Source organism: Hypanus sabinus, chromosome 4, assembly GCF_030144855.1.
Source record: "Hypanus sabinus isolate sHypSab1 chromosome 4, sHypSab1.hap1, whole genome shotgun sequence".
NCBI lineage: Eukaryota > Metazoa > Chordata > Chondrichthyes > Myliobatiformes > Dasyatidae > Hypanus > Hypanus sabinus.
Window position 1 is genome coordinate 156,231,278 of NC_082709.1, and position 23,051 is coordinate 156,254,328.

At 37.6% G+C, this 23,051-nt stretch overlaps 1 protein-coding gene across 3 annotated transcripts in view; it reads left to right on the forward strand.

Moving 5' to 3' along the window:
• cblb (Cbl proto-oncogene B, E3 ubiquitin protein ligase) overlaps window positions 1–3,967 on the forward strand; it is a 155,624-nt gene extending 151,657 nt beyond the window's left edge. For 2 of the 3 annotated variants that reach the window (XM_059968523.1, XM_059968525.1), the window contains exons 16-17: window positions 1,873–1,995; window positions 2,605–3,967. In XM_059968523.1, coding sequence (XP_059824506.1) covers window positions 1,873–1,995; window positions 2,605–2,885 — 404 coding nt within the window. In that variant the 3' untranslated portion in view covers window positions 2,886–3,967. The remainder of the gene's footprint in view (window positions 1–1,872; window positions 1,996–2,604) is intronic. The other variant, XM_059968524.1, reaches the window with a different exon arrangement.
• The last annotated feature ends 19,084 nt before the right edge of the window (window positions 3,968–23,051 follow it).

A 23,051-nucleotide genomic window follows, 5' to 3' on the forward strand; every position in this document is an offset into this window, starting at 1 on the left:
TTCCATTGGTAGGTGAGACTAGAACTAGGGGACATAGCCTCAAGATTCAGTGGAGTAGATTTAGGATGGAGATGAGGAGGAACTGCTTTTCCCAGAGAGTGGTGAATCTGTAGAATTCTCTGCCCAATGAAGCAGTGGAGGCTACCTCAGTAAATATATTTGAGACAAGGTTGGATAAGTTTTTGCTTAGTAGGGGAATTAAGGGTTATGGGTAAAAGGCAGGTAGGTGGAGATGAGTCCATGGTCAGATCAGCCATGATCTTACTGAATGGCTGAGCAGGCTCGATGGGCCAGATAGCCTACTCCTACTCCTATTTCTTATGTTCTTATATTGTTATTTATTATCATTGACATTAATAACAGTATGTACAATTATTTTTTAAATATATGGTTGTTTCTACGTATTTCCATATGTTTGGTAAATTTATTTCCTTTATTTGACTCAATTTCCTGTCATTGCTAGTGATCCTTAAATAATCTACTTAGAGTATGTTGAGAAATAGGCAATCACTTTCAATAAGGTTTACAGCCTCATTACTGGAAATAAGCTAGAACACAGTTCATTAGTTTAGAGAATAAATGTAAATATTCAGTGCTTTATCTCTTCAGCTGCAAATGTCTCTTTAAAACTGTGAATTTTAACAATAGGCAACTTATTTTATGTTGAAATTTTCAGTAAGTGTCCTGCAACATTGACTTTTAATCATTATAAAGCTTGTGTGTCTTGCAAACTATATAAACATCATTAATTGTGATAATTTAAACTACCCTCCATTTTTATTGAGTCTATAATGTATCTATAAATTTTCATAGACCATTTTTCCTAACTTAGCTAGGCAGTGGCGTAGTGGCATCCACACCAGACTTTGTGGCGAGTGGTCCCTGGTTTGATTCCAGCCAGCACCTTGCATGCTGTCCATCTGTGCTGGGTCAAACATCAAGCTAGCAACCTGGCCTCGTAAGAAAACTGACAAATGCTAAAGAAAAGGCAAGGTTGCCGCCTGATGCGGCAAAAGGCATGAAGAGGAACAACAATTTTCATAACTTGAAAGCTGGTAGAAGACAGCAGCTGTCAGGTTTCAGGAATAATGTGTATCATTGAACACTCAGGCTTGTAACAGATGCCCATTCTAATTTGCAGCTTCTGCTGGAAAAGTACTTCATTCACTTATTTTAAATTAAAAATGCATTGTTTTCATTCATGCAACATTTACTCTCCCATTAAAGAAAATTGGTCTGAGGTGTTGTTGGATATGAGTTACTCATGGGAACAGCAGAGAAAGCCATAACTGTCATGAATTGTATTTCCTCCCTCCCACCTCTTTCTTGCTCCAAGGCACTCCATCACACTCAGGCTCTGAGTTTGCCATATGCACGTACCATTTGCCTTCAGATATGCACACACACACTCACACGCTGATCCATCTCACCCACCCTTACCTCACTGTACTCCCTACTTCATTTAGTTTATTTTAAATGACTGGAATACCAGCAGCGTGCAATTGACAGCAAAATCCTAGCCAATGGCTTTTCGAGTGCAGACTTACTTGGGCATGCTAAGGGTAGGCAAGTGGAAAAGGAATTTGTGACCTTTGATAGGTGGCCTTCAATTTCCCGTTTAAGTATGGATGGTTTTGATGAGTGCACGATTACTGGAACCTTATCCCCAAAGAAAAGAAGATCAGGAATTTCAATCTACACACTCACGCAGTCAGCTTGATTGTTCATTCACTCTATATGCAAATTACTTGGCTTATACGCATAGCAACTTGTTACCTGAGCAGTATATTATGCATAAAACAGCCATTTGAGGAATGTGTTAAAGTATAAGGTCGAAAAGTTTTGTAAAAAAAACCTTATCTTTTATTTAAGTAGATGCTGCCTTTGATGCCCCGAGTATTTCTGTACCTGTGCCACCTGCTAGAAGGACAGTTGAAGAAAATCAGAAATCTAATAGGACCTCACAAGACTATGACCAGCTCCCATCACTGACAGGTAAGAAGAGGCAAAAATTGATCTGAGAAAATCAAAGAAAATTAATCATGTGTGGATACAGATACTGGTTAATGAAAGCAAATAGCATAATATAATTCTGAATTTTAGTAGATTATTTTGACCATTTGTCTGCAGTCTTCATTAAATCCAGGTATTAAAGTGCTTGAAAAAGTATTTTAAATTAATTGAACAAGTTACTAGTTCAAAAAGATGAGGCTGTGTAAATTTATAAATTGAGAGTTGTGCATGTAAATTAAAGAATCTTTTTATGAGTATCAGATTGAATAGGTTTGTGAATGGGGAAAAGGTGAGTTACTAAGGAATTACTGATAGTGTTTTAAAGATTCTAATATTTAAGTCTGTATTGCAATTACATAAGAAAAGAAAGATTTTTTCTGAGACAACATAGTAGCTACTATAGATTGCCAGGTCATTGCAGTGAAACAAAACAAACTTATGTAAATGAGGCCCTGATTTTTGTGGATAAAATGTGAGGGAAATTAGCTATAAACCAAAACTTAACAATAAACCTAAGCAATAATGGTGGAGAAAATGTTTTAATTGTTACTGTTACTAGAATCAGTATTCCATTGTGTGTTTCTATTCCAGATTCTTCACAAGCACCAGCCAGACCTCCTAAACCACTTCCTCGTAGGGCTGCACCAGATAGTTATCACAAGAAAACTCATGTTCAAGAACCAGCGTCTTTGCAGAGCAGCCAAGCAGAAGAAAATGTGGATGCAAAAATTGCAAAACTCATGGGTGAAGGCTACTCCTTTGAAGATGTAAAACGAGCTCTTTTGATAGCTAGTAACAAAGTAGAGATGGCAAGAGATATTTTAAGAGAATTTGCCAGCTTTCCTCCTATTACTCCACGTCTTAATCCGTAGCAATGGCTGTTTGCATGTGAGTGGAAAACCCAGAGAACAGGCTTCTGAGTTTCACAAGAGCATTGAATTTTAAAGTAACATTCAACAATCAGAACAATTTTGAACCAACTGTGTGGAGCCTACTTCTGCGGCTTTCTTGGGAAGGTTTCTAATAAAAGATAGCAATGATACCTATGTATTTTTGTTAGCCATAATGTTAAAAATCAGGGTTCAACTGAGAAGAAGAAAGTTTACTGTTTCACTCCTGTGAATTGCTTGAGATCTCTGCTGCTTATCATTATCAACAGAATTTTTTTTTTTTTGAGTATCATCTGAACTTTCTTGTTTGAGATAGCCTTGTCGGCCTAAGTACTGATTATGTCTGGAAATTGGGAACCAGTCATTTCTGCTTCAGTATTTCTTTTATGTCATCTGCACTGATGGGGACACACTGTTGGTTTGACTTCTTCCTCCCTCCACCCCATTGTCCAGTCTAAAACACAGACTAAACGAAGATGCTTCAATTTGCTGCATTACTATCTATTCAACAGGTGCAAACAGCATGTGGCCTTCACTACTGAGTCTTTTCTGAGATAGTGAAATTTCTTTATTAAAAAAAACTACTTTCTGAATGTAGAGTACATATATTTGTGTATGTATATTGCCTTTTAAGGTAATTTTTGACAGTAACCTTTGCAGTTTCCCATTGTGCACAGCCTTTACTGCATTTATTACATCCGTTTCCGTTCCTATGAGGTAGCCAATTCATCTGTATTCTGATGGAACAAAACTGATTTTGAAGTTTCTGGTTAATGCAACAAAAATGTTAACCTATTTTTATGAATTGTAACATCATTAATGGAATCAATTTTGAAGTAAAAATATTCATCTTTTTATATTTTTAAATCATTTATAATGCTGGATATAGAAAAGCAAAGGCAGCAGAGGCAATGCACAAGATCTATACACACTGATGATGGCCAACTGAATGTAAAACTCTGCCTGCATTCAATTGTGTGCCAATATATTGATGGAACTGTGTAGCAGAGGTAGAGTCTTGGTTTCTTGGTTTTGCTGTATTTGTTTGTGCCGTGGGTGGGGGGGGGGGGGGGAGCAATACAGTTGTTTTCATTATTAGCATCAGTATCCTCTTTAGGAAAAAGTTTGAGTGAAGTCACTTTTCCAAGTCTGGTATCACTGTAAACTAGAATTGATAATGGATAACTATTCAAATTAAACAAAGAAATACATCTTGCACTGTTAATATTGTGTCAAATAGCATTGCAGCTTTGAAATGATCAGTATCCTTGTTAGTTCGAGATGTTTATTTCTTTCCTTGCATCTAATAATGGATAATAAAAGAACTTGCTTCTGTTGATGCCTTTCTCTAGGTTACCATGGTGAAAGAAGTGGTAAATAAGCATTACCTTGTACCATAATTTCTAGTGGATTTTAAACTCAGCGCAAATCTCTTGTCATTGTATGTAAATCATGGTTCTTTTGTAAATTAAGTTCGTCAATGACATTACAGAAAATTAGTTTACTTCATTGCTTTAGGACTTTATAGTTAAACCCTTAATTGCAATTGCAATTCTTTCAACTTCTCTGTAGTAAGAGTTGTTACAATTTTAAAATGTCTTGATGTAAACTCACTCACAGGTCAACTAAAAGTATTAATACGTCCTACCAAGATATTAATATTATTAAATATGTACAGTACATTTTGTCTAAATCATAGCAACTCTATAATTACAGTATCTTGATTTCAGTTTCTTTAGTGGGTTGTCTCAGCTGCAGATGTTTTATGGTTTAATAATGCCCCCTACTGGAATGCTAACAATATTGTTGATAATAATCTTAAACAATGAGGTAACTAAGAGGGAATAATGCAGTGCATTTGCATTTTTAATGTGTTTATTGATGCATTAATGCATTTGACTCTCCATAGCTTCCTCTAGGTTCGATGCATGGAAGCAGAATTGTGTTGAATGGACAAATCACTTTAGTCTCCCATTATACACCTCCATTATGATTTTCATTTCTATTTGATATTGATGCTTTATGGTATTGTTCAAGGTCATAATGATCCCAGTCACTGATGTCAAGCCATGGCCAATCAAAGTACTGCCTGTCATTAGAGAATGGAAGTGCAGTTCGCCTTCCCTTTGCACATAATAATTCCTGCTAGTGTAGTGGAGAATTGCTGCTTTTCAATAAAAGTTACTTAAAGTAGTAAGTCATTTAAATATTTTAATATTTACATCAGCAACCAATATCGGCTTGTAATACTTTGTATTTGAAACATTTTTCTGAGACAGAGGCAAATAATTTGTAATAGTCATGGCTGGCATCAATGGGTACATATTTAGCTGAGGATTGACCTTTATGGTTCCTTGTTTACTATTTCAGTCTAAGCATTAGAAATTCATAGGAAAATAATTCTGAAATCAAGTTCAAGAGTGGCACTTACCATGCCAAATAACTTGTTTTAATAAATGTGAATAACATTCTTTTTCCAGGCATGTTTATTGGATATTTTTGAAATTCAGGTTTTTGTTCATTTTCAACTGGAGGCTATGTAGTCCCTTTGCACTGGTCAGTTTGTTGGCTTCCTTATGTAGTTTCCTTAAGCCTTTGTGTAAATGTTTGAAGCTTAGAAACTAAAATATGCTTTAAAGGTAAAATAGAGAGGTTTCACTTTCTAGGCACATGTAACTGGAGCTGTATGTTGTTCGTAGGCTGGAATTGCTGCACAAGTCTGTAATACTTCTGGATGTCTAATCAGTGGAGTTTCTTTTCCATTTGGTCTTTACGTGAAACCCATGTACCCTCATTTTTTCATTTTCTGTGAAAAAATGTATAGTCCTGGTTATAGCTGGTTGTAGGTACTAGCTGTCCTGCAGAGGAAAGTAAATAGTTTGCATCATAAACCTAGAGAAAGTTGACAATCACACCTCACCCCTCTGCATTTATAGTAGGTTCACTTATGTCGAACGTGCTCAAAGTGTAAATGCATTTTTAAAATGGTGAACAAAATCTTTTGTGGAATATTTTCTGGTGCGGTTATCTCATTGTTGCTCTGTGATTGAGCTAAACAGCAGCTCTTTATCTCTGTGAAGTAATGCAGTGCGCTACCATGTATTGCCTCCAGATGGAAGCTTCTTCATTCTGTTGGTGGAGTTCATTGAAATCAGGTACCCCTTTTCTCTGAACTCACATTTAAAAAGAGGCAGTAGTTTCTTAGTCTTCATTTTAACTCAACGTTGTGTTGAAAAGAATGCCTTTCTATTTGTCTAACATGGCAAACTATTAATGTGTGCAATTAATTTATATTTTATTCAACATCCTTTTTATCTTTCAATTTTAAGTATTCAGCAATCTATCTGTTCATGTAAAATATTTTATAAAATCAGTATTAACAAATAAATTGTGTCTGCTTCTTATTTGTAACATTGAATTTTTATTCATATATTGTGATCTTTTTCTCATAACATTCAAAAGTTCAAAGTTCAGAGTAAATTTATTCTCTAAGTATGTACGTGTCACCATATACTACCTTGTGATTCATTTTCTTGCAGACATTTACAGGCAAATAAAGAAACATTAAAAATAACGAAAAACTATACACAAAGATTGACAAACAGCAGATGTGCAAAATAAGATAAACTGCGAATAAAAATATCTAGGTAAATAAATAAATAATAATTCTAGGGACATGAGTTGTAGAGTCCTTGAAAGTGAATCCATAGGCTGTGGAATCTGTTCAGTGTTGAGGTAGTTAACTTATCCATGCTCTTTCATGAGCCTGATCATTGTAAGTAATAACTGTTCCTGAACATGGTGGTGTTGGCACTTAAAGCTCCTGTCCAATGCTAGTAGTGAGAATAGAGTATGACCTGGATGGTGAAGGTCCTTGATGATGGGTGCTGCTTTCTTTTGGCTTGTCCCTTGGGGAAGTACTTGCCTGTGATGGACTGGGCAGTATCCACCACTTCTTGTAGGCTTTTCTGTTGCTGGACATTACTATTTCCATACCAGGCCACGAAGATCCTCTCTGCACTCATGAACAGGACCCTAATTTACCACTAATTTCCATCTGTACTATGTTGAATTTCTGTCTCTTTCGAGGCTTTAAAAGGATAATTCAACACCAATCACTGCAGCACTAAACCATTTACAGTCTCCCAACCTGAAATAACCCTTGTGTTTCTTTCATTAATGAATCCTCAATCCTTGTCAGTATGTATCCATATAAGTCTTGTGTGGCCTTATCCAAGGCCCTTTGAAAATCCAAATGCATCACAGCTGGTTTGACCTTGTCTAATCTGCTAGTTACAACCTCAAAATATTTAATAGATTTGTTGAATATTATTTCCCTTTCATAAATCCATAATGACTGCTCAACTACATTATTTTCTAGGATCCTGTTACCACTTATTTCATAATAGATAACAGCATTTTCTTTATGACTGATAGCAGGTTAAACTGCCTACAATTCCCTGTTTTCTATCTCCCTCATTTCTAATCTGTTTTCCAATCTATGAGAATCGTTTTAAGAATCATTGAAACTTTGGGAGATACTGATCAGTGCATCTACAATCTTCGTAGCCTTTTCCTTGTCGTGATCACAATGGCTTGTCATGTCACTTGTTTCTTCCCCCCTTTGTCAACTATGCATCCATTCTCTAATGTTTGGTATTGCGTGATTATTGTCGTATCTTTTTAATGTTTCTTTCCCATCTGTCTTAGCCATTTCATGCCTCATGCCTTCATAGTTTGCTCTATTTAGATTTAGCTGATTCACTTCCAATTTAGTGGTGTGGGAGGTTTTTGGATGGATCAATTACAACAACTAGGCTAATGTCATTACACAGTTATGTGTAATAGGATGTCTAATATGTCTTCTGTATATTATGAATATCATTTTCATCTGTAGTTAAATTGCTCTCTATTCTATGACAATGTTTTATTGTTGGCTTTCTTTTCAACTAGCTTTAAAAGTGGGCAGAAGTATTGAATGATTTTTCACAATTCTGCCAATTTTTTAATCATTCATCGCATTGTATAATTTCTCAAAGATACTGCTGTATCTCCATTGCTTGCCCCAACCAATGATACATTTTTCTTTTACAATTCTTGTTCTCCATAACAGTTTGGTGATGACCATACACCATCCAGCTTCTAACTTCTTCCCGAGCACTTTTTTGACAGTTTGATCTTGCACTTGATTCATGTGATCTTTGCCTTAATTCTACATGTATTAGCTCATTGCAATAGAGCCTCACTTTACCCACATTAGATTACTCAATCACCTACTGAAGAGTATTGATGATTGCCCTCCTGCTCCTATAAGGTTGCCTGGAATGTAATCTGTTAATTCATTATCTAAAAAGTACAGCTTTTGATATTGTCCTAAGGCATCAAAAACCCTTTACACATTTGTGATGAAGGTTTACCATTGGTTTGTCAATGTCATGTAGTTTAAGACCTCTAAGAAATCACAGGTGAACCAGAGTTGGCTGTAATTAAACATCAGAAAAGTGAAATGTTAAGACCCTACCAAGATTTTATAACCATATCTAGCTTCCCACACAGGCAAGGAAGGCAATGAGCAATCAACATTGTTATTTGCTTAATCTTAAACTGTGCTCTTGACTTTGCGCACAACATTAACTATTCCTATATCTTCAAATTTTATAAAGTTTGAGGACATGTTAATTGCAGTGATTGAAAAGTGCAAAATACTCTTCTGATGCTATCTATTTTGTACAGTCATATAATTTATCTTTTTCAATCTTTTTATTAAGTTTCATATATATTTAAAGAAAAACATAACATAATAATGAATAGGTTATGAATACAATAGACTTGAAATTACATTGGTAATAAGATAATATCTTATTAAAACATCAACAGAAAAAAGTACATTAATCAATCAAGTCTATATATATATGGAAAAAAAACAAAAATAATCGTCAAAAAAGAAAAAAAAATTGAAAATAAGTAAAAGAAAATGTATAATGATAAAAAAACACTAAACTAAACTAACATGGGCAATAGTAACAGTTTATAAGTATGTGATAGTGTCAAAAAAACTCCGGAACTCCATACCTGAACAAGAATAAGCAGAAAGAAGGTCTGGAAAAGGTCAGATTAATTCATATGAAAATGTCGAATAAACAGTCCCCAAGTTTCTTCAAATTTGACTGATGAGTCAAAAATAGTGCTTCTGATTTTTTCCAAACTTAGATATGAAATAGTTTGGGAAAGCCACTGAGACGTGGTAGGAGGATTTACTTCTTTCCAGTTTTGTAATATAGACCTTCTGGCCATTAATGTTACAAAAGCAATCATTCGTCTGATTGAAGGGGAAAACTGAATACCATCCTCATTTGGTATACCAAAAATTGCAGTAATAAAATGAGGTTGTAAATCGATATTCCAAATTGAAGAAATGGTAACAAATATGTCCTTCCAATAGTTATGTAAAGTGGGACATGACCAAAACATGTGGGTCAATGAAGCCACTTCGAGATGACACCTGTCACATTGAGGGTTAATATAAGAGTAAAATCGAGCAAGCTTATCTTTAGACATATAAGCTCTATGTACAATTTTAAATTGTATTAAAGCATGTTTAGCACATATAGAAGAGGAATTAACCATTTGTAAAAATTTTTCCCATTTATCTGTTGAAATATTATATCGAAGTTCTTTTTCCCATTCTTGTTTAATTCTATCTGATATTTCTGGTTGTATCTTCATAATCATATTATAAATAAAAGTTACTAATCCCTTCTGACAAGGGTTTAAGGTAAAAATCAAATCTGAGAAATCCGCTGAAGTTGAATTGGGAAAAGATGGTAGAACTTTATGTAAGAAATTTCTGATTTGTAGATATCTGAAAAAATTAGATTTAGGTAATTTAAATTTGTTGGAAAGTTGGTCAAAGGACATCAAAGTATCTTCAAAAAAAATCACGAAAACATTTTATACCTTTCCTTTTCCATATGCTAAAAGCTTGATCTGTCCAGGAAGGTTTGAAAAAAAAATTAAGTAAGATAGGGCTATCAAGAACAAAGTTTTTCAAAGTAAAAAACTTACGGAATTGAAACCAAATTCGTAATGTATGTTTGATAACAGGATTAGATATCTGTTTATTGAATTTAACTAAATCAGCAGGAAGAAAAGAACCAAGAATAGAGAATATCCCTTTACCTCGTTACATTCCAAATTTACCCACTGCGGGCACAGTGGTGAATCCAAATCTAATTTCCAATACATTAAATTACGAATATTATTTGCCCAATAATAAAATCTAAAGTTAGGTAAAGCTAAACCACCATCTTTTTTAGATTTTTGTAATTGCTTTTTACTTAACCTGGGGCTTTTATTTTGCCACACAAATGAGGAAATTTTTGAATCAATGTTATCGAAAAAAGATATAGGAATAAAAATTGGTAAGGCTTGAAATAAGTATAAAAATTTCAGTAAAATCATCATTTTAATAGCATTAATCCGACCAATTAATGATAAGAATAAGGGAGACCATCTTGTAGTAAGTTGTTGAATTTGATGAAGCATAGGTAAAAAATTCAGTCTAAATAAATCTTTATATTTCTTGGTAATTTTTATACCTAAATAGGTAAAGTTATCAGTAACAACTTTAAATGGTATCCTGTCATTCAATAAAGTTTGTGCGTTTAAGGGAAATAATTCACTCTTATCCAAGTTTAGTTTATAACCAGAAAAGCTACCAAATTGAGCCAACAAGGATAAAATAGCGGGAATAGACCTATCAGGATCAGAAATATATAACAGCAAGTCATCAGCATAAAGTGATAATTTGTATAACTTCTCATTACGGGTAATACCAAAAATATTAGGAGATTCACGAACAGCAATGGCTAAAGGTTCTAATGCGATATTAAATAATAAAGGACTTAAGGGACAGCCTTGTCTCGTACCACGAGATAATTGAAAAAAAGAGGATCTATAATTATTTGTAAGAACAGAAGCAACAGGTTTATAATTTATTAATTTAATCCATGATATGAAGTTGGGACTAAAATTAAAATTTCTCAATGTATTAAATAAGTATGTCCATTCAACTCTATCAAAAGCTTTTTCAGCATCTAATGAGATAACACATTCTGAGATTGTGGGTGATGAAGTATAAATTATATTAATCAATTTTCTAACATTAAAAAAGGAATACCGATTCCTAATAAAACCAGTTTAATCTTCTGAAATAATCTGTGATAGTACCTTTTCTAATCTAATGGCTAAAATTTTTGTAAGAATCTTAGAATCTACATTTAATAGTGATATAGGGCGATAAGATGCACATAAAGTAGGATCTTTATCTTTTTTAAGAATTAGAGAGATAGTAGCTTCATAAAAAGATTGAGGTAATCTCTTCTTAGCAAACGCATCATTAAAGATTTCACATAACCAGGGGGATGATGATGATGTAGCTTAGCTGTCTGACCCTTTTGTTCGCTTCTTGAACTCTTTCCTTCATAATCACATCACCTGCAAACAACTGCACGTATTCTGTTGCAGATTAGACAATATGCCAGTCCAGCTGATTCCCTCTCTCACAACCCACCTGTCCTCCAAGTATAATGGAAGATGTAATTACCTGTTTTCCACCTCCTTCTTAAAACTTCCCTAAAACATCTCTCCAAGGGTGTTTTGTTCATTTCTTGAAACAACTTCATTTCTGCTTTTTTTTCCTTCTCTGCCATATATTGGTAGTTTTAGTACAAATAAAATGTTATATGTAAAAATATAATTATTAATATAATTACTAAGACCATAAGATATAGAGGATTAGGCCATTCTGCCCATCAAGTCTGCTCCACCATACCATCATGGCTGATTTATTAACCCTCTCAGCCTCATTCTCATGCCTTCTACCCATAGCCATTCACTCCCTGATTAATCAAGAGCATATCAATCTCTGCCATAAATATACCCAATGACTTGGCCTACACAGCCATCTGTGGCAATGAATTCCACAGATATGCCACCCTCCAGCTAAAGAAATTTTTCCTTATTTCTGTTTTAAATGGATGTTTCTCTACCCTGAGGCTGTGCCCTTTGGTCCTAGACTCCCCCACTACAGGGAAGATCCTCACTACATCCACTTTATCCAGACTTTTAAGTATTTGAGGGGTTGCAGATCCCCTTTCATTCTCCTAAACTTTAGCAAGTATAGGCCCTGAGCTATCAAATGTTCCTCTTAAGTTAACCTTTTCATTCTGGGATCATTCTGATGACCCTCCTGTGGACCTTCTTCAATACCGATATATACTTTCTTAGATAAGGAGCCCAAAATTGCTTACTATACTCCCAAGTGAGGTCTAACCAATGGCTTATAAAGCCTCAGCATTACACCTTTTCTTTTGTATTCTAGTCCTCTCAAAATGAATGCTAACATTGCATTTGTTTACCACTGACTCAACATGCAAGTTAACCTTCGGAGAATCCTGCACGAGGACTCCCAAGTCCCCCAGCACCTCAATTTAAAAAGTACTGTAGTCCATGCCTTTACTCCTTCTACCAAAATGCTTGACCATGTATTCCCCTACATTATATTCCTCCTGCCTCTTCTTGCCCCAATCTAAGTCCTTCCGCAGCCACCCAGCTTTCTTCACCTCCACCTATCTTTGTATCGTCCACAAACTTGGCCCTCAAATTCTTACATCCAAATCATAGACATACAATGTGAAAAGAAGCAGTCCCAATACCACCTCTGTGGCACATCACTAGTCACCAGCAGCTAAACAGAAAAGGCCCCCTTTATTCCCACTCTCTTCCTCCTGCCAGTCAGCCATTCTTCTATCCATGCTAGTATATTTCCTGTAATACCATGGGCTCTTGTTAAGCATCCTCCATTGTGACACCTCGTCAAAAGCTTTTTGAAAATCAAATAAACACCATCCACTGACTATGTCTATCCTGCCTGTTATTTCCTCTAAGAATTCAACAGATCTGTTAGAAAACCATGCTGACTTTGGCCTCTTTTATCATACACCTCCAAGTACCCTGAAACCTCATTCTTAATAATAGACCCTAACATCTTTCCAACCACTGAAGTCAGGCTAAATGGCCTACAATGTTGTTTCTTCTGCCTCCCCCCCCCCCCTTCTTAAAAAGTGCAGTTACATTTGCAACTTACAGTCTTCAGAACCCAATCCAGAATCTAGTGATTCTTGAAAGATCATTGCTAATGCTTCCATCAGCTACCTCTTTCAGAGTCCTGGGGTGTTCAAAGTAAACTACATAAATGTCACCATGTACAACCCTGAGACTCATTTTGTGAGGGCATACTCAATAAATCCGTAATAGAAGTATAACCATATTAGAATCAATAAGAGACAGCACCAACTTGAATGTTCAACCAATGTGCTAAAGATAACAAACTGCAAATACAAAAAGAAAGTAACAATAATAAGCGATAAATATCAAGAACATGAGATTAAGAATCCTAGAAAGTAAGTCCATAGGTTGTGGGAACATTTCAATGATAGGGCAAATGGAGTTGAGTCAAGTTTTTGCCCTTTGTTCAAAAGCCAGATGGTTGAGGAGTAATAACTTTGAGAACCTGGTGGTGTGAAGCCAAAGGCTCCTGCACCACCTTGATGGTAACAGTGAAAAGTGAGCATGACTTAGGTGGTGGAGATCCCTGGTGATGGATACTGCTTTCCTGTACCAGTCATATCCAGTACTACTTGTAGGATTTTCCATTCAAGGGCATTGGTATTGCCATACCTGGCTGTGATGCAGCCAGTCAATATACTCATCACCACATATCTGTAGAAAATTGATGTCATGCCAAATTTTTGAAAGCTCCTAAGGAAGTGGAGACACTACTATGCTTTCTTCATAATTGCACTTGCATGCTGGAACCAGGGCAGATCCTCCAAAATGATAATACTAAAGAATTAAAAGTTGCTGACACTCTCCACCTCTGATCCTCTGATGAGGTCTGGCTTGTGGACCTTTGGTTTCCTTCTCCTGAAGTCAATAAATCAGCTCCTTGGTCTTGCTGACATTGAGTAGTGTGGAGGAGCAGAGGGATCGGGGGGTAAATGTCCACAGATACCTGAAAGTTGCATCACAGGTAGATAGGGTAGTTAGGAAAGCTTATGGGGTGTTAGCTTTCATAAGTCAAGGGATAGAGTTTAAGAGTAGCGATGTAATGATGCAGCTCTATAAAACTCTAGTTAGGCCACACTTGGAGTACTGTGTCCAGTTCTGGTCACCTCACTATAGGAGGGTACAGAGAAGATTTACCAGGATGCTGCCTGGTTTAGAGAGTATGGATTATAATCAGAGATTAAGGGAGCTAGGGCTTTACTCTTTGGAGAGTAGGAGGGTGAGAGGAGACATGACAGAGGTGTACAAGATATTAAGAGGAATAGACAGAGTGGACAGTCAGCACCTCTTCCCCAGGGCACCACTGCTCAGTACAAGAGGACATGGCTTGAAGGTAAGGGGAATTTCAAGGGGGATATTAGAGGAAGGTTTTTCACTCAGAGTGGTTGGTGCGGGGAATGCACTGCCTGAGTTAGTGGTGGAGGCAGATACCCTAGTGAAGTTTAAGAGACTACTAGACAGGTGTATGGAGGAATTTAAGGTGGGGGGGTTATATGGGAGGCAGGGTTTGAGGGTGGGCACAACACTGTAGGCCGATGGGCCTGTAATGTGCTGTACTGTTCTATGAGTAGGTGGTTGTTTTTGCAGCACTACTCAGCCAGATTTTCAAACTCCCTCCTTTATGCTGATTTGTCACCACCTCTGATTCTACCTACGCCAGTGGTATCATCAGCAAACTTTGTTATGGCATTGGAACTGTGTGTGGCCACACAGTCATAAGCGTAAAGCATGTAGAGCAGGGAGTTATGCACACAGACCTGCGGTGCACCTGTGCTGATGGAGATTGTGGAGGAGATGTTGCCAATCCCAGCTGACAGGTCTGCAAGTGAGGATATTGACAATCCAATTGCACTAGGACGTATTGCACAAGGGTAATGGTATTGAATGCCAAACTGTAACCAGTAAAGAGCATCCTGATGCATGCATCTTTGCTGTCCAGGTGTTCCAGGGTTGAGTGAAGAGGTGATCCAAGTCACTTCTCAGACAGGACTTGATGTGTTTCATCACCTACCTCTCATCACTGTGGATATAAGTGCTACTGGACTATAGTCATTGAGGCAGGCTACCATTTTTCTCCTTGGGCACTGGTGTAAGTGAGATCTGCTCGAAGCCGGTTGGCATCTCAGACTGTCCAAGTGAGAAGTTAATCAGCACAGGTGACCGGATGCATTTTGTGGTTTCATGCTCCTGAAAGATGCCCTCATATCAGCCTCGAACTGAAATGACGGGATTGTGAGAGTCTGTGATGGTTCCTGCATATTTAAATGGTCAAGCAAAGTGGTCCATCTGGTCCAAGTGACTTATCTACCTTCAGACTTTTCAGCTTCCCAAGCACCTTCTCCCTAGTAATAGTAACAACACTCACTTCTGCCCCCTGCCACTCTATAATTTCTGGCATTCTGCTGGTGTCTTCCACAGTGAAAACTCAGCAAACATTAAGTTCCTCCGCCATATTTTTGTCCTCTCTGGTGTCATTTTCCAGTGCTACAATGTCCACTGTCATCTCTCTTTTACTCTTTATATATCTGAAAAAGCTTTTTGTTTCCTCTTTTATATTATCTTAATATAGCTTACTTTGATATTTCATCTTTTCTCTCATTATAGATTCTTTTATTTGACTGCTGTTTGTTTTTAAACACTTCCCAATCCTGCTCTATTACATGCGGAATGGTTTGTGTTTACGGTGTCCTTGACTTCCCTTGCCTCATCTTTATGATATATCTTCCCTGCATCTTCCAATTGTTCCCTATAAACACCAGCCATTGCTGCTCTGCTGCCATCCCTGCTAGTGCCCCTCCTTCCAGTTACCTTTGGCCAGCTTCTCTCTCATACCTCTGTAATTCTCTTTACTCCACTGTAATAATGATAGATTCAAATTTACATTCTTCTCAAACTTCAAGGTGAATTCTTTCATATTATGATCGGTGTCTCAAGGTACCTTTACCTTAAGTTTCCTGATCAAATTTGGGTCTGTACATAATACCCAATCCAGAATTGCAATATGCCTTGAGTGCTCAACCACAAGCTGCTCTATAAAGTCACCTCGTGGGTATTCTACCATTTTGCCTCTTGGGAGGGATCTAGCACCAACCAAATTTTCTCAATAAACCTGCTTATTGAAACTCCCCCATGATTATCTCAACATTGCCCATTTTACATATTTTTCCTGTCTCCTGTGATGATTTGTCATTCACATCCTGGTTACAGTTTGGAGGCCTGTATATAATTCCCATCAGGGCTTTTTTTACCTTTGCAATTTCTTTGTTCTACCCACAAGTATTGCTGTATTGGTGTGTTGGTACATACTAAAGATACCATGTGAATCTAGCTTACTGGGTATTGTGACTGACAAAGCACATTGTTGACTAGTTCCAATGAGACTGATTATTACAAATCTCACTCCTTCATTCTTCAGTTGGTTTTTAATAGTTGCTATCCGTATACTATTTTGAATTCTATTTTAGTGATCGATTTTTGTAGTAAGTACAAGTACCTTCAAGTACACATCAAAGCACTTATTAAATTTGGGAAGGATTTCTGCCTTTACCACTCATTTAGTCTGCAATACCGTTCTTGGTAAAAGAACTTTTTCTGACTAAATCGGTTTCTAATAATTTTGCTTCCATTCCTGTGGTGTTTGACCCTCTCTAACTGTACAAGAGCTTTGATTTACCTGGCCTTTAATTTTAATTCCACAGTTAAATCTCTGTTAAGACTCCTCGGTTCCAAAGAAAGCAACTTTATCCTGTCCAGTATTTTCTCGAAGATATCATTTTGTTGTTTTGGCAAAGTCCCCTTATCTGCTCTGTACATCTTTTAAGGTGGTAATCCAAAATCTGTGGTTTAGCTAGTTTTGTGCGTGGTCTAGCACAATCTCCTGTACTGTACTTCAGTTAATAAAAGAAAGCATCTCATTTGCCTATATCACCTGTCCTTCAGGTAGGCAGTTCAAAGTCCCTGTATACATTACAATATCTTTTCATTTATTGTGCATGGCCTTCTCTTATTGCAACTTCCTACTGCACTAGCTTACACCAGTCACCACTGAATCTATTTTTCTGTCCAGTGACAAGTTCGTTGATATTGTCCTGAAGTTTATAGCTTCCTTCCTTCCAAAATCACAGAGCCAATATTTGTATTCCTTACAAACATTTTTAATATGCCCTCCTATATTCGTGTCTCAATCTTTAATATATAAAGGTAAGGCCTGTGGGATTAATTAAGTAATGAGTCTTCAAATAACAAAAAACACCTAATAGCAAAGTCCCTTTTTAGCCAGGTAAAAAGAATTGTTGCAAAATGATCATTTTTAGTACAGTGGATTCCAGTTAATCAGAAGACAGCAGGACCAGTACGTTTTTACCCAATTAACTGAGTAACAATTCATGTATTTACGTGAAATACAGTACAAATTAGAAAACTACCAATACCTCTACAGTACTATAATGTGTATTAGTTCCTAAGAGTTATCGACAGGGTAGTTCATCTGCTGCGTCCTTATGATTGACTCTTTGTCACTCTCTCTCTCTCTTCTCTTTTACACCACTGGTGTTCAGTGCAGCAATGAAGGTCCTCCATCTCTGGCGGTGTTCAGGGTTTCCTTCATTGTGTCAGTAGCTTGGTTTTCACTACTGTCAATCATGCACATTCCTGGGTGAAGATTCAGGAATACCATCGCACTTAGATGTAGAAAGATCTTTCATTGCTGTTTCTGTAACAATTTTGTTTCATCAGTCCAAGTTGTTAGCCTTGAGCTGAAACCAAACCTGGAGGATCAGTGAAACAAGAACTCTTATTCTGGCCTTTCCCTTTGACCTGTTTGGCATGGGTGACCCTACCAAAAACGAAGCATAAAGCCAACATAGCTGTCTGGGTCATTGAGGCACACAAGCCTCCAAACCCTACAACAATGTTGTGGTCCTCTTGAGGTATGATTAACTGTAATTGAACAAAATCAGTGCATCACTGAGCGCAGATAATGAACTGCGTTCATACAATGCTTTAGATGATTGCATCCTGCAAATCTGCATTTTCATTTTAACATTCAACGTGATTATCATACTTTCCATTTCGAATAGAGAGGAGAAGGAATTTCTTTAACCGGAGGTTGGTGAATCTATGGAATTTATTGACACAGATTGCTGTGGAGGCCTAGTCGGTTGTTGACAGGCTTTTGGTTATTCAAAGATTATGAGGAGAATGGGATTGACATGGAAAGTACATCAGCCATGATGGAAGGGTGGATCAGACTCAATATGCTGAAAGGCCTAATTCAGCTCCAGTGACTTATTGACTTAAACATTTTACCTTTTACATTTAACCCATAACCTGCTTGCACTTACCCTATCTATACCCATCATAACGTTGTATACCTCTATCAAACCTCCCTCAATTTTCTATGCTCTAGGGAATAAAGTCCTAACCTATTCAACCTTTCCCTATAACACAGTTCCTTGTGTCCTGGCAACATCTTCATAAATTTTTTCTGCACTCTTTCAGTCCTATTGATATCCTTCCTGTAGGTAGGTGCCCAGAACTGCACACAATACTCCAAATTAGGCCTCACCAGCTTCAATATAACATCTGAACTCCTGAACTCAATACTTTGACTTATGAAGGAGAATAGTGTTTACACCCCTATCTACCCATGAATCCACTTTCAAGGAACTTTATATTTGTATTCCCAAATTGCTCTATTCTACTGCACTCGTCAGTGATCTACCACTCACAGTGTAAGTCCTACCCTGGTTTGTCCTCCCAGAGTGCCACACCTCACGATTCTACATTAAATTTCATCTGCCATTTTTCACCTGGTCCAGATAATCCTGCAAACTTTGATAGTCTTCTTTGCCGTCCTTTACACTCCCAATCTTGGTGTCAATGACAAATTTACTGATCCAGTTTACAACATTATCATTGATGATATCAATGACAAATAGCAATGGACTGAGCACCAATCCCAGTGACCCACCACTCATCACAGGCCTCTTGCCAAAGAGGCAACCATCTACCACTCTTGTGACTTCTCTGGCAAAGCCAATGTCTATCCCAATTTACTACCTCCATCTAGAATACCAAGCAACTAAACCTACTGGAACAATCTCCCATGTGGGACCCCGTCAAAGGCCTTGCCAAGGTCGCTGTAGACTATATCCACTGCCCTGCCTTCATGGTAACTTCCTCAAAAAAGATGGGTTAGATAAGATCTACCATGAACAAAGACATGTTGACTATCACTAATCAGTTTGTTTATCCAAATACATGTATATCCAATCCCTTAGAACACCATGCAAAAATTTACCCACTACTGATAACAGGCTGGCCAGCCTATTATTTCCCAGTTTATTATTAGATCCTTTCTTTAACAAGGGAACATTAGTTATTCTCCATTCCTTTGGCACCTCACCCATGGCTAAGGGTGTTTTAAATATCTCTGCCAGAGTCCCTGCAATTTCTGCACTAGCCTCCCACAGGGATTGAGGGAACATCTTGTTAAGCTCCAGAGATTTATCCACCCTAATTTACATCAAGACAGCAAACACCTCCTCCTCTGTAATCTGCATTTGGTCTATAACCTCATTTCTATAGACTCTGTGTCCATCTCCCAAGTAAATACAAATGCAAAAAAAAATCCACTCAATATCTCCCCCATCTTTTGGCTCCATGCATAGATGACCACTCTGATCTTGCAAAGGACCAATTTTGTCCTTTGTTATTCTTTTGCTCTTAATCTATCTATAGAAGCCATCGGTATTCACCTTCGACTTGTCTGCTAGAGCAACCTCATGGCTTCATTTCTTATGCTCCTCTAGTACCTGCTGCTTCTTCTTCTCGAAGCCTGCTATGCATCTCCTTTTTCTTAACCAGGGCCTCAATAACTCTCAAAAACCAAGGTCTGTAAAACTGTTATCCTTCCCTTTTATTCTGACAAGAGCATACAAATTCTGTACTCTCAAAATTTCACTTTTGAAATCCTTGCACTTAACAAGTACACTTTTGACAGAAAGCAACCTGTTCCAATCCACAGTGGCCAAATCCTTCTCATAACATCAAAATTTGCCTTTATGATTTATGATTTATGATTTAATTTATGATCTAATTTATGATTTCAACCTGAGGACCAGACGTATTCTTTTCCATAACTATCATGAAACTAATGGCATTATGGCCACAAGATGCATAATGTTTCCCTGTACAAACTTCCGTCACCTGTCCAGTCTCATTCCTTAATAGATGTGGTATCACACTCTCTGAATGGGGCCTCTGTGTACTGATTAAGGAAATTTTCCTGAAGACATTTGACAAGCTCTATCCCATCCAGCCCTTTTAAAGTAGGGTAGTCCCAATCAATATATAGAAAGTTAAAATCACCTGCTATCACAACCTTATGTTTCTTGCAACAGTTTGCAATTTCCCTATGTGGTCATACCTTTCTTATTCCTCAGTTCCACCCATATAGCCTCAGTAGATGAGCTCTCCAGTCTGTTCAGTTTTGAGCACTGCCGTGATAATTTTTTCTGAAACCCTCCCCCTTTAATTCCTTCTGCACCATCACATTTAAAACAATAGAACCCTGAGACATTGAGCAGCCAGTCCTACCCCTTCTCCAACCAAGTCTCATGGCTACAATGTCATAATTCTAATCTTTGCCCTAAACTCATCCGTCTTTCCTACAGTACTCTTTGCATTGAAATAGACACAACTCAGAATATTGGTCCCATCAAACTGAACCTTTTTAATCCCGACTTTTTATGTACTGTAGTGTTAACAACATCTTTCCCCACAAACACTCCATTATCTACTCTGGCACTCTGGTTCCCATCCCAATGCAACTCTAGTATAAACCCTCTATCCCCATGCAGTAAACCTTCCCACAAGAATATTAGACCCTTCCAGTTCAGGTGTAAAACATCTCTTCTAAACAGGTCCCACCTTCCATTGAAGAGAGCCCAATGATCCAAAAATCTGAAGCCTTTCCTCCTGCACTAACTTCTTAGCCACATGTTAAACTGTATGACCTTCCTATTCGTGGCTTCATTAGCACATGGCACAGGTAGCGATCCTGAGATCACAGCCCTAGAGGTCCAGTCATTTAACTTAGTACCTAACTCTCTGAACTCACTTTGGAGGACCTCCTCTGCCTTCCTATACATGACATTGGTACCAAAGTGAACCACAGTCTCTGGTTGCTCACCCTCCCACTTATGAATGCTATGGACTCAATCTGAGCTGTCCTTGACTCTGGCACCTGGGAGGCAACATAACATCTGGGCATCTTGTTCCCGTCCACAGAAACTCCTGTGTATTTATTATTATTTACTTGTTCATGTAGGGATGTGGATGTTGTCAGCAATACCAAAAGTTACTCTTCAGTTCCAGGAGTCTTGAATTGAGAGTCATTTCCTGTATTGGTGGTTGACCCCTGGTTAGAATGGATAAGGAGGCAAAGTATTCTTCCCAGATGGGCATCAGTCAACCAGATAGAACTACTGGTTTATTGTTGAAAAAAGTCATGGTTTTTGATGTAGATATTAGAATTTCTTATTTAGTTATTTTAATTCAAACATGAAAAGGTGATTTATAATGTATGTTTCTGGATCAGTGATACAACCATGTTACAACTAATTGAGAAACTAAAATATTATCCATCATCGACACCTCCAACTTCCCAGTGGTGTTCAGCAGCAAACTTATAATAAATTGTTCTGAATTTATTTATTTCAAGCTTGCACCTTGGGGAATTGAGTTGGATTTGCACATAATACATTTTATCCATAAATTAACTATAGTAAAACAGTAGCGAGGCCATGGATTGTATCCAGATTACAGAAGATGCTCACTGCCTTGAGGCAAATTAGGGCGGCTAAGTTCCTAGGGCCTGACAAAGAGTCCCCTTGGTCTTTGTGGGGGGCAAGTGCAGAAACTGCAGGGGCCCTGAAAGAGGTATTTAAAACATACTTGGCCATGGATGAGATGCTAGAGGACTTAAGGATAGTTAATGCTGTTCCTTTGTTCAAGAAAAGCTCTAAAGATAATCTTGGAAATTAGAGGCCAATGGGGCTGATACCAGTAGTGGGTAAATTATTGTAAAATATTCCAGGGAACCATATGTACTGTGTCTATAAAAAGTATTCACCCCCTTGAAAGTTTTCATGTTTTATTGTTTTACAACATTGACTAACAGTGGATTTAATTTTGCTTTTTTTGATTGATCATCAGAAAAAGACAAGGTAAAAACAGATCTCTACAAAGTGATCTAAATAAATTATAAATCCAAAACACAATAATTAATTGCATAAGTATTCCCCCCTTTAATATGACACCCCAAATCATCACTAATTAGCAGCTAGCAACGCACACAAAATGCTGGTGGAACGCAGCAGGCCAGGCGGCATCTCGGCCCAAAACATCGACCGCGCTTCTTCCTATAGACGCTGCCTGGCTTGCTGCGTTCCACCAGCATTTTGTGTGTGTTGCTTGAATTTCCAAAATCTGCAGATTTCCTTGTGTTTGCCTAGCAGCTAATTAAAGTCACATAATTAGTTAAATGGAGATCACCTGTGTGCAGTCAAGGTGTTTCAACTGATTGCTGTAAAAATACACCTGTATCTGGAAGGTCCAACTGCTGGTGAGTCAGTATCCTGGCAAAAACTACAGTATGAAGCCAAAAGAACACTCTGAGCAACTCCACAAAAAGGTATTGAAAAGCACAAGTCAAGAGATGGATACAAGAAAATTTCTGTCACTTAATATCCTTTGGAGTACAGGTAAGTCAATCATCATTAAATTGTAAGAATATGGCACAGCTGTAAATCTGCCTAGAGCAGGCCATCCTCAAACACTGAGTGACTGTGCAAGAAGGGGACCAGTGAGGGAGGCCACCAAGAGACCCAAGCCAACTCTAGAGGAATTGCAAGCTTCAGTGGCTGAGATGGGAGAGACTGCACAACTGTTTCCTGGCTGCTTCACCAGTTGCAGCTTTATTGGGAGAGTGGCAAAGAGAAAGCCACTGTTGGGGGG